Here is a 21,603-nt window from a genome sequence, read left to right on the forward strand (position 1 = left end):
CTTCTGCCTCATCCTCCTGAGTAGCTGGGATTATAGGCACATAATATTCTAATAGTATGGATACAGGTTGTCTTATTTTTTTGGTGCTGGGGATTGAACCCAGGACCTCACGTGTGCTGAGCTCATGTTCTAGCACTAAGTTTCACCTGCCACCTTCCAAGCCTGTCTTTTCACTTTATATAATTTTTTATATATATTCATATATGTATTTACTTATTTATTTTAGTTGTAGACGGTCATAATACCTTCATTTTATTTATTTATTTTTATGTGGTGTTGAGGATCAAACCCAGTGCCTCACATGTGCTAATAAATAAGCAAGCGCTGTACCACTGAGTTACAACCCTAGCCCCTCTTTTCACTTCTTTGGTGATAACCCTTTTAAAACACCAAAGTGGCAGGGTGCAGTGGCACACTCCTGTAATCCCAGAAGCTCAGGAGGCTAAGGCAGGAGGATTTCAAGTTCAAAGCCAGCCTCAGCAACTTAGTGAGGCCCTAAATAACTTAGTGAGACTGTGTGTCAACATTAAAAAAACAGAGTGGGGAGAGCTAGAGATGTGGCTCAGTGGTTAAGCACCCCTGGGTTTAATCCCAGTACAAAAAACACGAAAGTATTAAATTTTTGTGAAGTCAAATCTGTTTTTCCTTTTGTCACTTGTTTTTGGTATTAAGACTTGATCCTGTTTTCTTCTAAGTGTTGTGTGGTTTTTTTTCTTATAGTTAAGCCTATTACCCATTTGAGTGAAGTTTTGTGTATGGTATGAGTTGGTACTGTCCTCATGGATAGAACCCAGAAGGAAGAGAGCTGTCTCTAACCTGACCCTAGTCCTCCCTCTCCTGTCACTCTGGCAGTGAGTAGCTTCATTGATCTCAGAGCCCTATGTGGGTACTGGGAAGAGATGGGGAAGCAAGAGTGTCTCCTGATTCTTAGGTTGTCAAGCCCTTGGGAAAGGCAGGAAGGAATAAATAAATTAAAGGGGACAAATGAGCACAGGGCATGTAGGAGAGACGAAGGCATTCCAGAACATCTCAAATTCTGGTGCTGTGGTCCGGCTACTGACTTGGGCCCAATTGATTTTGCAGCAAAGCTGCCGCTGGGAAGATGAACTTGTATGAGTCATTTGCCCAGGCCACCCAGCTGGGTGACCTGCACACCTGCCTAATGATGGACATGAAGGCCTGCCAGGAGGACGATGTGCGGCTGCTATGCCACCTCACACCCTCCATCTACACAGAGGTCAGTGTGTCCATCCTTATCCATGGTCGCGGGTAGTACAGGGGGCTCACAAGTGACCACCTACCTTGGTGTACACTCTGAACATCACATACAACCCCTTCTGACCTCAGTGGCCACTGCTTCTCACAGTTTAATTCTCTTCGTTCCCGTGCTTTTTGTTAAAAGTTGAATAGTTTTTGAGGCTCCGAGAATTCTTGTCCTTTGGTTTAACTGTGGTTTAAGTTGGGGTATGGACCCATATACTTGGCTTCCCGGTTTCAGCCCCATCATCTGGACCTAGAACAGGTCCCCCAGTCAGATTCATATTGGTATGTCCCAAGCTCTCACCCTGTGATGGCTCACTCTTGGATGCTCTCTAATGGTTCCTGAAGACCAGAGCTCCTGAAGCAGAGATTCACTTTCATTTCCCCCAGTTCATTCACGTCTTCTCTCAGAATTGGGATGGAGGAGGAGGTATCAACTCTTGTTCCTCTTGGTAGAAGTTCCTAGGAAGAGGGAAATGAGGACTCTGGGTGTGGTCTAACCAGAGGAACTAGGATCTCAGCCATGCACTAGGGGCAGGGGGTGGGGTATCACACCCCCATTTTGTCCTTCCCTCCTAGACTGGACTCTCCCTCCCCCACCCACCCCTCACAAGTCCCTAGATACACTCACTCTGTACCTTCTCTTTGTCTTGAGATGCTGATGAATTGGATTTCTTTGCCACCAGGAGTATAAATATTTTTCTGTTGCCACTCCCACCCAGAGCCAGCTGGCATGTCCGGTTAGCTCTGGCTTTTCCCATTTCTCTCCTTATACACACCCCTTGTGGTGTGCATACACAGATAACAAACGTGGCGTTTGAAGGGTTATGTTCCCAGCTTCATAGCTGTTGGATCTTGTAGGGATTTATGTTAGGATCCATGTCTGGCCAGCTTAGCCAGACCTTGAGCCTGTGGTAAGGAAGGTCTATGAATTGTAAAGGGAAAGCCAAGGGGCCTACCCTGGACGACTCCTCTAGTTTCCCTCTTCTTCTATCTAGTTTCCAGATGAAACCTTGAGGAGTGGGGAGCTGCTGAACATGATCGTGGCTGTTATTGACTCTGCACAGGTGAACATGGAACTTTGGCATCTGCAGAATGGCCTAGAAGGCAGGACTGAGGAAATCAGGGCCTCTGCTTTCTGTTCAGGCATACAGGCAGGAGCCCATGCTCCACAGCACACTGCCTCCTGGCTGCAGTTGGACGTACTTTAGGCCATGGAGGATGGGGAGGAAAAGTGCAGATCAAAGGCCAGTTCTGCTGGGGTTGCTGTTTGTTTGTTTGGGCGGGTGGGTACCAGGGATTTAACTCAGGGGCACTTGACCACTGAGCCACATCCCCAGCCCTCTTTTGCATTTTATTTAGAGATAGGGTCTTGCTAAGTTGCTTAGCACCTCTTTTTTGCTGAGGTTGGTTTTGAATTCTTTATCCTCCTATCTCAGCCTCCCGAGCCACGGGGATTATAGGCATATGTCGCTGTGTCCAGCTCATTTATTTATTTTTATTTATTTATTTTGTAGTACTTGTGATTGAATCTAGAGGTGCTCTACTGCTGAGTGACAACCTTTTTTTTTTTTTAATTTTGAGACAGAATCTTACTAAATTGCCATATGCCTCAAATTTTTGATCCTCCTGCTTCACTCTCCTAAATTGCTGGGATTACAGGCATGTACCACCACACTTGGTGAGGGGTTTTTTTGTTTTTGTTTTTTTCTCAACTGGCCTTCCCCTTGGCTCAGAATGAAAATCATCATATCATTTCTATTTGACTTTTCCACCATGTATAGGGCCCCAAGAGATGCTGGGATTCATCTCATGCCTGGACTAAGGATCCTTTTTTCTCCTGTTTGCTCATTGGAAATTAGCACTCAACAGTTCTCCTTTCTTTGCCTTTACCGGCCCACGTGTAGGTCTAGAACCTGGCCCCCAGGTCCTTCACCCATAGGGCTGAACTAAGTAAGACCAGAAGGAAAAGTTGTCCTTTCACTCTGCCATCAGGGTGTGAGTAGTTTTCCACAAGTGTTCTTGCCCCAGAATAGGCCCAGGGTTACTACTCAGTTGGTTGCTCTTTGACCAGTCCCTTCATCCTTCAGAGACTGTAGCTTTCATGGTGTCATGCCTCTCCCTTCACAGTGGCCTCTGGCCTCTTTTAGAGCTGATGACTCTGCCTTTTCCCTCCTCTTCCATAGCTCCAGGAGCTGGTCTGCCACGTGATGATGGGGAACCTGGTCATGTTTCGAAAAGATTCAGTCCTCAACATACTCAGTAAGTGACCAGACCTTTTAGATGCCCAGGAGAGGAGAGTGGGTCGGCCTATGTGTTTTCCAGTGACAAGAACACTGGTTCTGGGGCTGGGAGTGGAGGGGTAGCATGCCACCCCAGCCCACCTGCTCTGTGGTCTTGGATTGGTCTGTGGAGGGGTAGCATGCCACCCCAGCCCACCTGCTCTGTGGTCTTGGATTGGTCTGTTTCATAAGATGGAAAGGTTTACCTCTGTCCCTCTAACTTCAGGGTGGGTGGGAATACAGAAGCCCTGTGAAGACTGAAATGGTGGAAAGGGCAAGGGCCTAGATTTAAGGCCACTGTCCCTCCCCTTACGCGGTCCCTGCCCTCTCTTGTCCCTATTTGAAGTGCTGATAGCCAGTTAGCTGGGTGTGTGTGTGTAAGAGAGAGAAAGATGGAGGTTTCTTGTCTCTTCCAGTCCAGAGCCTAGACTGGGAAACCTTTGAGCAGTATTGTGCCTGGCAGCTCTTCCTGGCCCACAACATCCCCCTGGAGACCATAATCCCCATCCTGCAGCACCTCAAATACAAGGGTGAGTAGGGTTGCAGATGGGAGAAGACCTCCAGTGCAGCTGGGGCAGGGCTGAGGCCGCCAGCTTCTAGGGTGAACCAGAGCCCTGCTCCTTCCCACCATGGTGCAGAGAGCAGGCTCACTGTTGGTCATTGGGCCCTGGAGATGAGCTTTGCAGGTCCATCCTGAGCCTGGCCCCTGGGCTGTGGCTCACATGCCTCTGGCATTAGGATCAGGGTAGGGGATTCTTCCTGGCTTTTCATCAAGGACTGTCCTTGGTCTCCAGTGGCTGTTGGTGGGGGTGTGGGAGAGGTGCCCAGATCCATTCGTGGAATAACACATTCCTCTGAGCAGCCTGTACCCTTCCCCCATAGAACACCCAGAGGCCCTGTCCTGCCTGCTGCTGCAGCTCCGAAGAGAAAAGTGAGTTCCACCCCTAGAGATTCTTAGCCCTTAATCCCAATGTCCTAAGAGATACTGTGGCATAAAGGGCTCTGTCCTGCTCCTTTTGCCATGTTTGTTTCCTGTTATTGACATCTGCTTATTCTGCCCTCCCCCCAGTGTGACTTACAAATAAGCCGTCCCCTGGGATCTGGGCTTCCTCTGACTTTACCCCCCTGCCCACCAGAAACTGTCCTCAGAGGTGGGGACCGGACATCCCTGTTTCCTGCTGCCATAGCAGTTCTAATCCTAGTGGCTCATGTTCCCCTCCCTCATGCTCCTGCAGGCCACCACAGGCTAATCCAGGAGGAGGAAGGGTCAGAGTAGAGGGCTCACACCCATGCTCTCCCTTAACCTGCACAGTTCAGAGCCAGCTGGGCCTATTGTGCCCCTGCCAGGGGTGGGGCATAGAGGGCAAGAAAGCAGAAGTCTCCTCTTCCATCACGGGCAACTTAGCACCATCCCCAGGCTAATGGGGCCACAGCTGTGTGTCTTTTCCTTCCTACCTTCTTGTCTTCCTTCCACCTTTTCTCCTGAGACACTAGAAATGGTACAGAATTTCCTGGGGAAGTGGGAAGTTTGGAGGCCTCTCTCCTGCCCCTCCCTCAGCCTGGATACCAGGCTTACCCCCAGCTCCAGCAGGTCAGGGGACCACAGACTTGTCCTTTGTCTCTTAAGTCTCCCTCCTGACTCTTCTGGGGAAGCTAGGAGTTTGTTGGGCCTCCTTCCTGACACATACTTGCACACCTTCCACCATCAAACAGAATAATCTCACTTCTCCTTTGGCTTCAGAGAGTGCAGCCATGTGTTCCTTGGCCCAAAGAGAAGTGGGAGAGGGATGTGAGTGTAGGAAGCGACAGCCAGGCTTGGGTTGGATAGGGAGGCCCAGATTTGGGAAATCAGTAGTAAGTAAGCGACTCCTAAGGCCAGTGTGTGGGCACAGCATCCAGCACCCTGCTCCCCCCAGGCCCAGTGAGGAGATGGTAAAGATGGTCCTGAGCCGGCCCTGTCATCCCGATGACCAGTTCACAACCAGCATCCTGCGGCACTGGTGCATGAAGCACGATGAGCTGCTGGCAGAGCACATCAAGTCCCTGCTCATCAAGAACAATAGCCTCCCTCGAAAGAGGCAGAGGTGGGATGTGGTCCTTGTTTCCTGCCCACTGTTAACGGGCCATCACCAGGGCAGTCTACAGTGACTGCCGCCCATGGGTGGTGGGTAACATCTAGTGGTCTGAAGCCATGTGGCCTAAAGGACCAGTGTGGCTCCTACTCCCCTCTCGTCATCGTGCCCTGCAGTTGTACACCTTCCTTAGCACACCCAGTCCTCCCATCTCCCCTGGGAAATGGACTGCCTCTGTCCTAAGGAGGGATCTCGGTGAGGTGGAGGTGTCACACGACTGGCGAGCCCTCCCTTTAGGCTCAGACCAGCTCTTGTCACCTCCCTGTGCAGTCTCAGAAGCTCAAGCAGCAAGCTGGCCCAGCTGACTCTAGAGCAGATCCTGGAGCACTTGGACAACCTGCGGCTCAACCTGACCAACACCAAGCAGAACTGTATGCTTCTCACCCTCTTGGGGTCTAGTGCATGGAGTGCTGCCCTGCTCAGACGCCCCTAAAGCCAGGCGGGTGGCAGGGGCAGGGGCAGGATCAGAACCCAAACTCTTGGGAGGAAACAAGCTTTGGTGTGGTTTAATAAGCTCCCAGATATCTAATCATTTTTCTTCCCTGCTCTCCTTTCCTTCTCCTCCAGTTTTTAGCCAGACCCCAATCCTCCAGGCACTGCAGCATGTCCAAGCAAGTTGTGATGAAGCCCACAAGATGAAGTGAGGCTCCTTCCACTTCTGGTCTTGGGAAGTAGCGAGCAGAAGGCCTAGGGGAGAGGAGGCCCACTGGGGACACAAGCTTAATAGCCATCAAGACCCTGAGGTTGGGCTGGGGATATATCTCAGTTGTAGAGTGCTTCTCTTGCATGCACAAGGCTCTGGGTTCAATCCCCAGCACCGCCAAAGAACAACAACAAAAAAACCCCAAGGTTGATAAGAGAAACAGACCTAGGCCTGTGGGCAGAAAACAGCATGGGAGGTGGCCATGGGGTCAGGATGTTCCACTCTCGAGAGTTTATTCTCCTTCCCCTTAGGTTCAGTGACCTCTTCTCCCTGGCAGAGGAATATGAGGACTCTTCTACTAAGCCACCCAAGAGCCGGCGAAAGGCAGCTCTGTCTAGCCCTCGAAGTCGGAAGAATGCCACTCAGCCACCCAATGCTGAGGAAGAGTCGGGCTCCAGCAGTGCCTCGGTGAGACTCCGTCCAGCACCACGGGGAGAGGCGCAATGGGGCAGATGGAATGGGGGCCAGCAGGCAGCTGCTCAGCTAGTGATTTCCCTTCTCCTCCCCATCCCCATCTCTTCCAGGAGGAAGAAGACACAAAACCAAAGCCCACCAAGCGGAAACGAAAAGGGTCCTCTGCCGTGGGTTCTGACAGTGACTGAGACCCTATGTTCCCCATCCTACCCTCAATTGGACTGCCCTCCCCCTGGTGAATCAAAGGGTAACAGGGCTGGGGAGATACAGGGAAGATACCCTCCCTGCCCCCGAGCTTGCCCAGTGGAAAGGATGAGCTGCTTCTGACACCAGCCTGAAGAGCTGCCATGCAGCCCCACTCTGCCCCTCTGTCCTGGGGCCTCCCGTTCCCCACATTGCTACTTCCACTGACATTTGGGTCTCATGGCAGCCAGAGGCTGTGCCTGACCAGACCCTGGTGGAATTGCTCAGCTCCCTGCCCCTCCTTCAGCCCCCTCCCCATCTCCCAAAGAACCACTTAGCAGAAGCGACAAAGAGGCACTGGGCTGAGAAGCTAGGACAGAGCAGGTGCTGGCTGTGGGTCCCCTTCCTGCTTCCCCTGGTTCTGGATTTGCTCTGAACACAAGCTCTGTGGTCACTCTCCACACCAGTGTGTAGTAGGCATCGACCTGATAACGGTGACCACTATTCCAGGCAGATGCCATAAACCTTCAGGAAGGAACCTGAAAGGGACTGTGCCCAGGAGGCTTGGGTTGATCTGCAGTTGTCACCTAAAGCTGGGCCAGAGCCCAGGAAAGTCCCAGAGGCAAGTTCCTCAGAACTGTCAAATGGTCTGGTTTCCTAGGTTCTGTTTTTGCTTTTCTTTTTTTTTTTTTTTCTTTTTGACTTTTTTTCCCTCCAGAGATAATCGCATTTTAAAATTGTTTTTAAATGACAATAAAACAAACCAGAAGATCTTTTGTGCCGGAATTGGTGTCCCATTTACTCTGTGCATGTAGAGTGGTCTCAGTTTAATTGGTGCCCTTGTTAGTGGCCTGCCCACTGTCAAAGCTTTCCCTCCTCTCCCTTCCTGCCCTGCCTACCGGCAGGAGGAACTTTGCCCTTCCCATCCTGCATTTTGGAGGTGTGAGCCAGACACTGACCAGTCCAGGTAAGAAACTGATGAGGCCCCATTTCCCTGCAGGCTGAGGTCTGTCCTTGCCGGTTGCTCCTCAAGACACTAGAGATTTAGTCAAGCTGGGGATGGAACTCATCCCCAGAAGAATTTTTCAGCATGCATGAACCCTGGGCTCAATTACCAGTCTCAAAAAAAAAAAAAAAAAAAAAGCTTCCAAAGTTATTTTCTGTCGTATTTCAGTTTATTTATTAAGTTTGCATGCTTGTGAGCTGCACTATCCGGGAGGGACACTCCAGTCTGCGACCTGAAGGACGGGTGTACCTGGGAGGGAGGAGTCCAAATGCCAGGTCTGGGGGCCGCCTTCAGCCTTCACCTCCGGTCTGGCCGCTTTGTGTCCACATGAACAGCAGAAGAGCTACTTGGCTATGCTTTGTTTCTCTGCTGCCCGCGGAGATTGGAGGCCTGCTGGGCAGAGAGGAGTGAGGTTGGGCTCACTGCGGACACCCTGAAAACTTGCCTTTTCACAGAACCAGGTTCTCCTCCCCCTCAGAACTGCTACTCCTTCCTTTGAAAATCGAAATCCCCAGAGGCCTCTTTTTCCTTCCTCCCTCCTTCCCTAGTTTCCTCTGCCCCAATTAAAACCAGGATGGAAAGCCTTCGCTGCTGGCCCGTTACTGTACCCTTGCCCAAAGGGAGGAGTCTCCCGCATATCCCCTCCAGAAATCCAGCGTCTGGCCTCCACCTTTCACCTACTTAACTCTGGAGCCCCCCACCCGCCCCTGAGGGTTGCCGCTGAAGGATGGGCAGGGACTGGCTGTCGAGCCTGGACTTGTAGGACAGAATGGGCCAGGGGCCAAGTTCTTCGGTCGCCTTTGGAAAGGAGCAGTGGTGTCCTCCCATCACGGGTGAAAATGAGCAATACTGACCGAAGGGTGGACTGCGGTCTCAACGCCCTGGCTTTCAGACCGCAAAGTCCAGCCAGTGGCCTAAACCTCCCAAGAGGAGAAAGAATTTAAAGCGGAACACACAACCCTGGGATTGGGAGGACAACACCGCCCAAAACCTGATAGGGTGCGGGCGCACAGTGCGAGCTGCCGGGAGGGAGCGCGCCCAGGGCGGGGCGTAGGCTGTGGGGAGGGCCGGGGGCCGCTCCCCCACCCCTCCGCTCCGGGCCAGCTCGCTGCTGGTGGTGGGTGGGGGGCTGGGTGGGAAGGGGCGTGTGCCAGCGCACGCGCGCGCGCTCCCGAAAAGGAGAGGTCCCAGAGCAAGAAGGAGCGGGCCCAGTTTTTCGGAGGGAGTATCAGGGGTGTTTGTGAGCGTCTAGGGCCGGTCGGTGCCGAAGAAAGGAAGAGGGCACCATGGCTGCCCTGCTACTGCTTCCCCTGCTTCTACTGCTGCCTCTGCTGCTACTGAAGCTGCACCTCTGGCCGCAATTGCGCTGGCTCGCGGCCGACTTGGCCTTCACGGTGCGCGCCCTCCGCTGCAAAAGGGCTCTGCGAGCTCGTGTGCTGGCTGCGGCTGCCGCCGACCCAGAAGGTCCGGAGGGGGGCTGCAGCCTGGCCTGGCGCCTCGCGCAACTGGCTCGGCAACGCCCGGCGCACACCTTCCTCATTCACGGCGCGCGGCGCTTTAGTTACGCGCAGGCGGAACGTGAGAGTAACCGGGCTGCGCGCGCCTTCTTGCGCGCGCAGGGCTGGGACCCGGGACGCGGCAGAGGCGTCTGGGCGGCGGGCAGCCCGTGGGCAGGAGACCCAGCAGCCGGAAGCAGCGCGGCGCCTCCAAAGGATGAGGTGGCCGGAGATGAAGGAGCCATGGCCCCTCTGGCACCTGGGGCGACCGTGGCGCTTCTCCTCCCCGCCAGCCCAGAATTCCTGTGGCTCTGGTTCGGGCTGGCCAAGGCCGGCTTGTGCACGGCCTTCGTGCCCACCGCCCTGCGTCGGGGCCCCCTGCTGCATTGCCTTCGCAGCTGCAGTGCGCGCGCGCTGGTGTTGGCGCCAGGTAAGGCTGGAGCGCCGAACTGACCGAGGCGGGGCCAGCCCAGGAGGGGCACGTCTGGAGTCCGGGGAGGGCTGGGTCTTGTCTCTGGGCCTGGGAAACCGCCGAACTGTCTCCCTGGGGTTCAGAAGTGAGTGGGATATGAGTCCGTGGGTTTTCGAACAGAAGGTGCTGAATCTCTTTCCCCAAGAACAATTCCAAGGAGTGGGGCTTCAGGTCCCAGACCCGTGATGGAATGTCCCTGCCCTTCACCTTCATCCAAGAGTAGTGCGAGAGGTGTGGAGAATTGGCCAGGGGGCAGGAAAGTTTCCACAGTCGCCGAGTTGTGCTTTCCTCCCCCTTCTAGAATTCCTGGAGTCCCTGCAGCCCGACCTGCCGGCCCTGAGAGCCATGGGGCTCCACCTGTGGGCTACGGGTCCTGAAGCCCATCTTACTGGAGTCAGAGATTTTCTGGCTGAGGCAGCAGCCGAAATAGATGAGCCTCTGCCGGGATACCTCTCTGCCCCCCAGAACATGATGGACACGTGCCTGTACATCTTCACCTCTGGCACCACGGGTGAGGGCTGGACACCGTGCTGACCTCTCGGGAACTAAGGCAGAGGAGGGAGGGTCTGGGAACAGGAACTGGGACCTCCTAAGCCCTGAGAGCACCTCTTCAAGTGTCCTAGATGGGGCACCTATCCTAGGGGCACCTCCTCCCTCTCCAGCCCTCCCACTCCCTCTTCCTTCCTCACCTCCCCCAAGTACCCACATCTCCTGGATGGCCGGACTGCCCTCTGATTTCTGATGGTTCTGATTCTGACCCCAGCAGGGGAAAACGGGGAGCTAGGACTCAGAGCCCAGCTCTTCCCCTGATCACCGGCTCCCACCACCTCACAGGCCTCCCCAAGGCTGCTCGGATCAGTCACCTGAAGATCCTACAGTGCCAGGGATTCTACCAGTTGTGCGGCATCCACGCGGAGGACGTGATCTACCTCGCCCTGCCACTCTACCACATGTCTGGCTCCCTGCTGGGCATCGTGGGCTGCCTGGGCATCGGTCAGCCCCGCCCCACCCCCACTCCTTCTGTCAGCAGATGTTTGTTAAGTGGCAGCTGCCGCAGGCTCCCCGGGATGAGTTCTGAGGGCAGAGAATCCAGAGGGAGGAGGAGCAGGGCCTCACAGATCTTGGTACAGTGGGAACACGCACCATGTTTCATGCTCTGCCTACAGATTGAGTGACCAGGGAGACCACAGGATTCACAGAACTCCAGACTCAGGGACAAAGTGGGCAAGGGTTCTGACTGTCAGTCTAAGAAAGGGCATAGAAGAGGGTGGGACTTGAGCCCGGGTACAGGGGTGGAATATTTGGGGCTGGGAATCGGAGAAGGGTATTGGCCTCTCAAAGGCAGGGGCAGGAAGGAAGGAATGTGCCTGGAGCCTTGACCTGCTAAAGGTCTGGCTCTCCCCGCGGCTTCTTCCCAGGGAGCTTGCCCAGCTAGTGACCTGTCCTCCTTCCCTCTTCGCTTCCTGCTTCCGGCAGGGGCCACAGTGGTGCTGAAGTCCAAGTTCTCAGCTGGCCAGTTTTGGGAGGACTGCCAGGAGCACAGGGTGACGGTGTTCCAGTACATTGGGGAGTTGTGCCGATACCTGGTCAACCAGCCCCCGGTGCGTTTGGCCAGGTCACACTGACACAGTCGTCTGGGAATTGGAGGGAAAGGAGAAGAAAGTGGGGGGTGGCATACAAGGAGCCAAGATGGCTTAAGCTACCTGACGCTTAGGGCCTCTGAAAGAGGTCACAGGGGAGGGGCTTCGCATTGGGGAACTGGCGTTTCGGTGTGAAACCCCTCCCTCTCTCCCACTTGTTTCAGAGCAAAGCAGAACTCGGCCATAAGGTCCGGCTGGCAGTGGGCAGTGGGCTGCGCCCAGACACCTGGGAGCGTTTTGTGCGGCGCTTTGGGCCTCTGCAGGTGCTGGAGACGTACGGACTGACAGAGGGCAATGTGGCCACTTTCAACTACACAGGACAGCGTGGTGCTGTGGGACGTGCTTCCTGGCTTTACAAGGTGAGAGGAACCCCACAGAACACGGGGAGGCTGGTGGGAAGGAGGCCCAGGCACTGAAATGACCCGGAGCTGGGTCTCCCTTCCCCCAGCACATCTTCCCCTTCTCTTTGATTCGCTATGATGTCACCACAGGGGAGCCAGTTCGGGATGCCCAGGGGCACTGTGTAGCCACATCTCCAGGTTTGTGCTCAGATGGGGTGGGTGGTGGTGGTGAAGGAGGTTTAGAATTGGTGAAGGGGGGGGCCAGGGGCCAGGACGCTCTGGGCGAGGTGGACAGTCACTCCTGACCCCAGTGACTCTGCCAGGTGAGCCAGGGCTGCTGGTGGCCCCTGTAAGCCAGCAGTCCCCATTCTTGGGCTACGCCGGGGGGCCAGAGCTGGCCCGGGGAAAGCTGTTGATGGACGTCTTCCGGCCTGGAGATGTTTTCTTCAACACTGGGGACCTGCTGGTCTGTGATGACCAAGGCTTTCTCCGCTTCCATGATCGCACTGGAGACACCTTCAGGTATCTCTCCCTGGACATCTCTGTGACCCTGACCTCGGACAGCCCGACCCCCTAACTCCTGCCTCACCCGGACTCCCATCCAGCCTCTCGTTCTCAGACCTCACAGACACTCAGTCCCCGACAATCTGGTACCTGACCTCTGACCTCTTTCTCTCCCCATCAAGCTCCCCAGCCCTGACTCCTGACTCCCAGCTTTAGATCTCTGCCTCCAACAGGTGGAAAGGGGAGAATGTGGCCACCACTGAGGTGGCGGAGGTCTTTGAGGCCCTGGATTTCCTTCAGGAGGTGAATGTCTACGGAGTCACTGTGCCAGGTACCTAAGCAAGGAAGGTGGGGGCGTCCTGCGGCCCATCACCCCGAGAAGCACAAGGCCTTCCTGGTGGCCGGCCGCGGGTGGCTCAGACCGCTGCTTATGCCCTCCAGGGCACGAAGGCAGGGCTGGGATGGCAGCCCTGGTTCTGCGTCCCCCCCATGCGTTGGACCTCGTGCAGCTCCACACCCACGTTTCTGAGAACTTGCCCCCTTACGCCCGGCCTCGGTTCCTAAGGCTTCAGGTAACCGCCACTCCCGCCCAGCCCTGCCCCCCAAATCCACAGCAGTTGGTGATTCCTGCACTCCACAAAGGGCTCCCACGGAAGACACTGAAGGACAAACAGCACCTTCCCAGACACACACTCCTCGGCCCTCTCCCTGTCCCCCTCCAGGCCTGGGCCTTCCCTTCCCTGTCACCTCTTCCCCTGAGCCTTATCTAATGGCCCTGCCCCTGGATTTGCCCCTGACCAAATCTAGACACTCACCTGAGCTGACTGGGCAGGGTACTCTCCTTCCACACCTTGTGGGCCCTTCCTCCTCCAGGAATCGCTGGCCACCACCGAGACCTTCAAACAGCAGAAGGTCCGGATGGCGAATGAGGGCTTCGACCCCAGCACCCTGTCCGACCCCCTCTACGTTCTGGACCAGGTTGTAGGTGCCTACCTGCCCCTCACACCCGCACGGTACAGTGCCCTTCTGGCTGGGGACCTTCGAATCTGAGACCTTCCAGGCCTGAGGCACCTTGGGAGGGACTCTGGGGGTGCTCTGAGACACGCCGTGGTGGGCGCACCAGGGGCTATCAGGGATCTTTTTTATATCAGTTTATTGTCATTTTGTAATAAATGGGACCACCCAATGTGACTCTTCCCTTCTGATCTGCCTGCCTGCCTTCTGAGCCTGTGTGGAACTGCTTTTCCCCTGGAGCCACGGGCTCCTTGATGCCTGTGCTGACTACATGTGGCCTGAGACGTGTCTGGACCTTGCTCTGTTTCCTCTCAGATGCCTCCGTCTGATCCTGGCCCTGGGAAAATCCTTGGTGGTTGACGTTTGTTTGTGGGCCTGTGAACCCCTCCTAGTTGGGTTTTTGTTGGCTTGTTTATTCTCGGTACTGGGGATTGAACCCAGGGGTGCTCTGCCGCCGAGCTACATCCCGTTTTTATGTTTTGAGACAGGATCTTGCTAAGTTGTCCGGGCCAGTCTTGAACTTGTAGTCCTCCTTCCTCAGCCTCCCAAGCAGCTGTGATCACAGGTGTGTGCCACCAAGCTCCCATCTCCGCTTTACCCCTAGTACAGAGCCCCTGCTGCACTCTGGGGAGCAGGGGGGCCTGAGGATTGGCTCAGATGGCTGAGGTAGACAGAGGTACCCAGAAGGCGGCCCCCTCTGGCCCGCCCACACTTCCCCACAATACCAGGTGTGGCTGGGGTCTGGGGAAGATTTGGGGGAAACGAATGGGCTGGGGATGTACTCGGTGGTAGAGTACTCAGCTGGCACACATGAGGCCCTTGGTTCAGTCCCTAGCACCACACACACACACACACACACACACACACACACACACAGAGATAGACTAAGTTTGGGGAGTCTATAGTCTAGACGCCCCTCCTCACAGCTGAGAAGCCAGCCACTGAGGAGAAGGGTGGGTGCCTCGGCCTCCTGACTCCAGTGTCCCCGCTGTCAGCCGGTGCAGAGTCTGACTGTGGCTCTCAGCAGAGTAGGGCTCAGAATGCCCGTGAGTGTGGTAGCGTGGGGAATGGTGAGAATCCAAGGAAAAAGACTTCTCTGGCCCCTGAATGAAGTGTCCAGAAAGCTCGCCATCTGAGAGGTCTACATGAGGGAGTCCTGTGTCTCCCAGGAAAGAAGTGCCTCTGCTTTGAGCTGTAGGTGTTCAAAATGTTCTGCTCCTTCCCCTGGGTTAGCCTCTCCTTCCAACCCCTCTCCCCAACATCAGAGATCAGAAGACACCCCACGACCAAGCTTAGGTCCCCATCGCCAACCCCCAGGTCCAAAACTTGAATCTTGCCCCGTGTCCACCAGCAAGCCCAGCTGAGCTTCGCTGACAGAAGAGCACACGCTGACATATAGGTGACATTCTCACACGCCGACCAGGCCATTAGGGATCTGGCTCACTCTGCCCACCTTTTCAGAGAGCTCCAGTGAGACCGAACCCTGTGTGCCTGGGGTGGGCGGGCAGGTGAGTAAGGCCGGCTCATGAATGTCACCCACAAGGCCCAGGGTCAAGCAGCCACCGCCTGTCTTGGAGTCACACACTAAACTCTTTTCTCCGTATTTCCTGTTTCGTTTGGTTTAAATCAGCGCCTTCTGAGATAGTAGCTGCTAACCACATCACACTATTAAATGCTAGTCCAAATGGGATGTAGTAAATACAGAATGCACACCAGGTGTCGAAGATTTAGCAGAAAAAAATCAAGACATTTTATAAATAATTGTTTTGCAGGGGCTGGGGTTGTAGCTCAGCACTTGCCTAGCAAGTGTGAGTGCTGGGTTCAAATCTTAGCACCACATATAAATAAATGAATAAAATAAAGGTCCATCAACAGCTTTAAAATAGTAAAAAGGAAAAGTTAAGATTTCAAAAATCAATAATAAAAATAATTGTTTTGTAGCTGGGTGTTGGTGGTACATGGGAGGATGAGGTGGGAGGATCACAAATTCAAAGCCAGCCTCAGCAACTTAGTGAGACCCTGTCTCAAAATGAAAGATTAGGGGCTGGGATTGTGGCTCAGCCATAGAGTTCTCACCTAGCACAGGCGGGACCCGGGTTCGATCCTCAGCACCACATAAAAATAAGGCATTGTGTTGTGTCTATCTATAACTAAAAAATAAATATTAAAAAAAAGATTAAACATGGGCTGGGGATGTGGCTCTGTACAAGTGCTTCTGGGTTCAATTCCCTGTTACCCCCCCCACCAAAAAAAGCACCCCAATAAGTAAATGTCTCATATTGCTTACATGCTTAGTGTTTCAAATATACTGGGTTTAATAAAACATTGAATTTTGCTTGTTTATGTATGTATGTATTTGATGTTACTGGGGCATTTGCAATCTTCCTATCTCATCTTCCCCAGCAGCTGAGACATGCACTGCCGGGTTTCTGTTCTGACTAAAAGGCTCAGGGGTCCCTCCAGGTAAACTGGGCTAACTGGGCTGCGCACAATAACCCCACAAGAGACACAAATACCTTTTTGTTTGGGGTCTCTGTGACAGCTCCTCTGACCTTAAGGGTCTGCAGGAAGGGAGAGCAAGAGCACGTGCTGACCCCTTTTATTGAGAAGAAGCTATTCAAATGAGGCAAGGGGTCAGGTTTCAGGGGGCTGAGTCTATCTTCATGATGTCCACTGTCAGCAGGTTGACTGACACCTGGGTAGACCACACCCAAGGGCACAGTAAGAGAAGGGGACACACACAAGGCACTTCATGGAAGATTTGATCCTAAACAGGGCAAGAGGTTAGATTACAAAGGAACAGGGTAGCATAGCCTCACCCATGGGGCTGTAGCAAGACACACCCATGCACGAGACAGACCCTCGAACCCAAGAAGGGTGGGGAAAGCTCTGCCACATTTCCGCGACTAAGCGCCTCAGCACCCAGCCGGAGAGTGTCTCCCACAATGCACCACTGTGGTGATGGCCTAAATCCTGACTTCACACCTCACGCTGCAATCCCACAAATACCAAATGTACCATGTCAGTTGTGCCTGCAAGATGCCCGCTCTCCATGTCTGCCCTTTAGCAAGGCTAACTGGGAGAAGGGGGATTTTGTTACAGGGGCTGACCCAGAGCCAGAGGCAGACCTGGCCATCTGTCCTCCAGTCCTTTCAGTTCTCAGCTACAACTATGGTGGAAATGCAAAGCTTCCAAGTCGGCAACTTGTGATCAAAATAATCAGGTTTTCCAGTTACCACGATTAAAACTAAAAACAGGGCTGGGGATGTGGCTCACAGGGTAGCGCACTCGCCTGGCATGCGTGCGGCCCGGGTTCGATCCTCAGCACCACATACAAACAAAGATGTTGTGTCCTCTGAAAACTAAAAAATAAAGTGTTAAAATTCTCTCTCTCTCTCTCTCTCTCTCTCTCTCTCTCTCTCTCCTCTCTCTTAAAAAAAAAATGCTTTAAATAAATAAATAAAACTAAAAACGATTTTTAAAGGAATTACATTTTCTACCCCCCCAAAAAAATCAATTGAAGTAAAATAAAATGGGATTATGAGAAAATTGCAAAGATGAACTGAGCTGGACTTCAGGTGGTGAGTTCCTTTCCTCGGAGGTTGGTCAACCACTGAGACACCTTCAGCGCAAGATAAGACAGTCAGCCAGAGAACGATCATGTCACCTCTCACTGAGTCCCGAATCAGGGAAGGAGATCTCAGCTCGGTAGAGTCTTCCGTGGGGACTTTAGGCGACTTGTCCTTGGTAAACAAAAGGTAAGGCAAAGGGCGGCCCATCCCAAGCCAGTCTCGAGGCAGGAGGTGGCAAACTATGCTGGCCCGGGGTTTTTTGTAGGGCCAGTGGAGCGGACTAGTCTTATATTTTAGGTTGTTGATAAAAAAAATCAAGACTGTTTCATGACATGTAAAACATAGGAATGAAACGGAAGTCCGTTTTCCGTGTCCTTTCTAGTTGCGGCTATTTTTGTGCCAAGCCGGCGGAGCTGAGTGACCGGGACAGCCAGCATGGCCTGCAAGGCGTCAACTATCTACTGAGCGGCGTGGAAGGAGAAAACTTGGCTCCGGCTGCTCCAGGTCCTCGTCCTGCCTCCGCTGGGCAGCAGGTTTTCGAGCCCAGAGATGCCGCGGCGCGCCCAGTGGACTCCAGGGAGCAGGGAGGTGGCTCGAGAGATCTGGGAGGGTCACTCGGCGACACGCGGTGATCGCTTCTGGTGGGGCTGAACAAACGTCCCTAGCCTCGGCGCTACCTGGGCGGCCTCGCGGCCAGCTCCGGGCGGAGGGCAGCGGGATCCGCCCCGCCGGCTCCACCCGGCCACGAGAGGCTTGCCCGTCAGCCTTCCAAGCGCATGCGCAGACCCGCGCCGGTCCGGCCCCCCCGCGCGCCAGGTGGGCGGAGCAGGCCGGAGAGGAGGGCGGAGTCATCCTGCCTGGGCGGGGCGAGCCGTTCCGCACCGCCTACCCAGGAAAGGCGCCTGCGCACTCGTGTGCTGCGGCCGCTCCCCAGGCTCGCGGTGCAACCTGAGGAGGGGTGGGGCCGCAGTACCTGGGGGCCTCCTCCGTGACCCTCGGGAGAAATTTTCTTTTCCATTTTTTTTTTGCGGTGCTGGGGATGGAATCCAGGGCCTCACTCACGCTAGGCAAGCACTTTATACCGAGCGACACGCCCAGCCCAAGAAAGTTTTTTAAATTGAGATATAATTCACATGTTAAAGTCCGTCCTTTTAGCAAGGTCTAAACTGTAGAGTTCAGTGGCTTTAGTGTATTCGTAAAGCTGTGCAACCATCGCCCAAATTTAGAATCTTTTCGTAAAGAAAGAAATTCCTAGAGCAGTCATTCTCCATCCCCCCACCCCAAGCCTCTGGGGACCCCTGACTTATCTTCCGGCTCGTGGATTTGCCTATTCCAGACATTCCGTATAAATGGAGTCGGATAAATAAAACCTTTTGTATCTGGTTCCTTTCACTGAGCATATGTTTTCAAGGTCCATCCAAGGGTAACGTGTATCAGGGTTCCTTTCCTTCTTTCTTTTTGCTTCTGGTGGTTGACACACAGTTGTGCTACCACTGAGCTACGTCCCCAGCACTTCTTTATCTTGTATTCTGAGACAGAGTCTTGCTGAGTTGTCCAGGCTGGCTCCCAAATAGCTGGAATTACAGGTGTGGGTCACCATGTCCTGCCACCTCATTCCTTTGTAAGGCCGAATAATATTCTAGTGTATGGCTGGACCTTATTTTTGTTTATGCATCCATCTGTTGGTGGACAATTTTGGCGGTTTACATGTTTTGGCTATTTGAATACTACTGCCCTCAACATCCTCTTAAAAGTATTTAAATAGCCAGGCAAGATGGCAGATTCCTGTAATCCCAGGGACTCCGGAGGACCTCAAATTCAAGGCCAACCTCAGCTATTTAGCGAGGTCCTGTACCAAAAAAAAAAAAAAAAAAAGGTGTGGGATTTTTTTTTTTTTTTTTTTTTGTGTGTGTGTGTGTGTGTATATAGAAACATTATTTTCAATATTCTTAGGCATATATCTAGGAATGGAATCAGTGCTTGGTCAAATTATTAGTTTTGTAAGAAAACTGCCAGATTCCTGCAGCAGCTACATAGTTTCAACATCCCAACAGCAGTGTCATCAGGCTCCAATAGCTCTCCTTCTCACCAATACTTCTTGCTATCTTTTTTCATCATAGCCATACTTTTTTTTTTTTTTTTTTTTTTTTTTTTTTTGGTGCTGGGAATTAAATTGAACCCAGGGCCTTATGCACCCAAGGAAAGCATTCTAGGACTGAGCTATATCCCCAGCCCATCCTCATACCAATACTAATAATTATGATGTTTATTTTATCATGGTTTTGATTTCCATTTTCCCGATGCTAATGATGTTGTATATCTCTTTATGTATTTGCTGGCCATTTGTGTATCTTCTTTAGAAAAATATCAATTCAAATTCTTTGTTTTTAATAGAGTATTTACTTTTTTTTAGTCATTGAATTATAAGAAGCGCTCTTTCTTTCTTTAAAGATAGATATCTTTAAATAAAGATATTGTGTCCAACTACAACTAAAAAAACTTGGAAAAAAAAAAAACTTTTACTTTTTTTTTTTTTTTTTGAGTTGTCCATGGACTTTTATTTTATTTATTTCTATGTGGTGCTGAGGATGGAACCCAGTGCCTCACACAAGCTAGGCCAGCGCTCTACCACTGAGCCACAGCCCCAGCCAAAAAAGCTTTCTCTTATTCCGACATCAGTCCTCTGTCGGATATGTGATTTGTAGCTGGGAACCACAGCACAGGCATGTGATCCCAGTTATTCAGGAGCCTAAAACAGGACCTTCTTCACAAGTTCCAGGCCAGTCTCAGCAATTTAACAAGACCTTGTCTCCAAAGGAAAGAGAGAGAGAGAGAGAGAGAGAGAGAGAGAGCGCGAGCGCCTGGGGATGTAGCCTGGTGTTCAATCCCTAGCAAAGAAAGAAAAGAAGGAGAAGGAGGGGGAACAGGAAGAAGAGAGGGAGCATGGATCCTTTGCCAAGCCTGCTGGCTGCCCCTAGTCCCGCTGCTTGAGAGGCTGAGGCAGGAGGACCCTGGGAGCCCAGGAGTCCTAGACAAGGTGAGCAACACAATGAGACCCTGTCCCAAACAAAAAGTCCTTGCCCACCATGTGAGGCCCAGCACTGGGGGAGAGCAGCCTGGAAACAAAGAACAATCTAAAAGAAAGGACAGCCAGAGGTCATCTCGTGGTGCCCAGCTCCTGGAAGAAGGTGGGTTCCAGTCCCAGGGCAGGACATACTGGGAACAAGCCGAGCCTGGGACGTCGATACCCAGGAACGGGTAGAAGGAAAAGGACACGGGTTCCTCCCCCTGGAACAGGGCGATCTGAATGTCAAAGAGACTGATGAGGCACCGGGAACCTTGAATGTTTAAAAAGTCTCAGTTCAGAGCGGGGAGCTACAGAGAGGAGAAAGCCCCAGGAACAGCCTGGCTGGAGCCCTCCCCCCCAACTCTGAAAAACAAAAAGAAAGAACCGAACCTTTGTCCCTTCTCTCAGTGTGAACTCTATTCAGGATATCAGATTGTCCTAGCTGATAGGGGACAGTGCCACAGTTCGCTGGTCTTTCTTTCTTTTTTTGGTTGGTGGGGGGAGGGTTTTTGTTTCCCTGTTTGTTTTGGTCCTGGGAATTGAACCCAGGGGGGGGCTCAACCACTGAGCCACGTCCCCAGCCTTTTTGGTATTTTTTATTTAGAGACAGGGTCTCACTGAGTTGCTTAGGTCCTCGCTAAATTCCTGAGGCTGGCTTGGAACTCGAGATCCTCCTGCCTCAGCCTCCGGAGCCACTGATTACTCACACCAGGTGAGAGTGGTTACTTACAGAATTCCAGTTAATAAGTAAAAAATACGAAAAAGGAATTGTAGAAATTGGAAGATCACACGGGCACCGTGAAACATACTGTAATCCCAGAGGATGTCAAGAGCCAGGATGACATCAAGTTCAAGGCCAGCCTGGGCAACTCAGTGAGACTTTGTCTTAAAATAGAAAATAAAAAGGGCTGGGGATGTAGCTCAGGGGCACAACGCTCCTGGGTTCAATCCCCATCCCCCAGAAAACTGGAAGATCATCATTTGGCAACCCATAATAAAATGGCAATTATCTTCAATGGATCCAACTATTGGATACAAGGTTGAGGGGAAGTCTTCATAGTAGAGCACAGGTTGTCAGTCCCAGAAGCCCCTCATCAGCCTTAGAATCACCAAAAGTGAGCCACCAGACCCGACATGTCCCCTGAGGAAACACATCCCGTGGTGTCAGCATCGCCTGATAAAGTCTCTTGCCTAAAGTGAAACCTCACTAAATAGAGGTATAGCCCGCACCCCTCATAAAGGACATGCTGGCACCAAAGAAAGACAACCTGCAGGTCCAGAATATGGGAGGTTCCACTGGACAGTTCACCCAGTGTCTCCAACAACTCATTGGCATTCAGATGGGGAGATGAGGGGTCAGGGGACAGGGCGAACTTCTGATTACACCCTTAAGAGTCTCAACAATTCATGTAGTGAATGAACTTTTTTTAGGTACTGGGAATTGAAATCGAACCCAGGGGCACTTTACCACTGAATAATATTCCCAGTCCTCTTTATTTATTTATTTTTGATTTTGA

General features: G+C 52.6%; 2 protein-coding genes across 5 annotated transcripts in view; both read left to right on the plus strand.

The window, feature by feature from the left end:
• The window catches only part of Ints3 (integrator complex subunit 3), a 41,415-nt gene extending 33,664 nt beyond the window's left edge, over positions 1-7,751 (plus strand). Inside the window, exons 21-30 of the mRNA XM_076861972.1 lie at positions 1,084-1,237; positions 2,259-2,327; positions 3,447-3,522; positions 3,959-4,072; positions 4,425-4,473; positions 5,459-5,626; positions 5,945-6,045; positions 6,242-6,314; positions 6,629-6,785; positions 6,902-7,751. Of these exons, the coding sequence (XP_076718087.1) occupies positions 1,084-1,237; positions 2,259-2,327; positions 3,447-3,522; positions 3,959-4,072; positions 4,425-4,473; positions 5,459-5,626; positions 5,945-6,045; positions 6,242-6,314; positions 6,629-6,785; positions 6,902-6,979 (1,039 nt within the window). The 3' untranslated portion in view covers positions 6,980-7,751. The remainder of the gene's footprint in view (positions 1-1,083; positions 1,238-2,258; positions 2,328-3,446; positions 3,523-3,958; positions 4,073-4,424; positions 4,474-5,458; positions 5,627-5,944; positions 6,046-6,241; positions 6,315-6,628; positions 6,786-6,901) is intronic.
• Positions 7,752-9,128: 1,377 nt separating this feature from the next.
• Slc27a3 (solute carrier family 27 member 3) lies at positions 9,129-15,698 on the plus strand. 4 transcript variants are annotated; one of them, XM_076861966.1, is made up of 10 exons: positions 9,129-9,906; positions 10,250-10,459; positions 10,783-10,941; positions 11,425-11,549; positions 11,753-11,947; positions 12,037-12,127; positions 12,253-12,451; positions 12,667-12,764; positions 12,875-13,005; positions 13,307-15,698. In XM_076861966.1, exons 1-10 carry the CDS (start codon positions 9,267-9,269, stop codon positions 13,481-13,483), a joined length of 2,025 nt encoding a protein of 674 aa, XP_076718081.1. In that variant the 5' UTR covers positions 9,129-9,266; the 3' UTR covers positions 13,484-15,698. The 4 variants fall into 4 exon arrangements, with proteins under 4 accessions (XP_076718081.1, XP_076718080.1, XP_076718082.1 ...); XM_076861968.1 differs by having other exon boundaries at positions 9,604-9,906; positions 10,219-10,459; XM_076861965.1 differs by having other exon boundaries at positions 12,875-13,331.
• The last annotated feature ends 5,905 nt before the right edge of the window (positions 15,699-21,603 follow it).

Source organism: Callospermophilus lateralis, chromosome 7 (genome assembly GCF_048772815.1).
Source record: "Callospermophilus lateralis isolate mCalLat2 chromosome 7, mCalLat2.hap1, whole genome shotgun sequence".
Taxonomy (NCBI): domain Eukaryota; kingdom Metazoa; phylum Chordata; class Mammalia; order Rodentia; family Sciuridae; genus Callospermophilus; species Callospermophilus lateralis.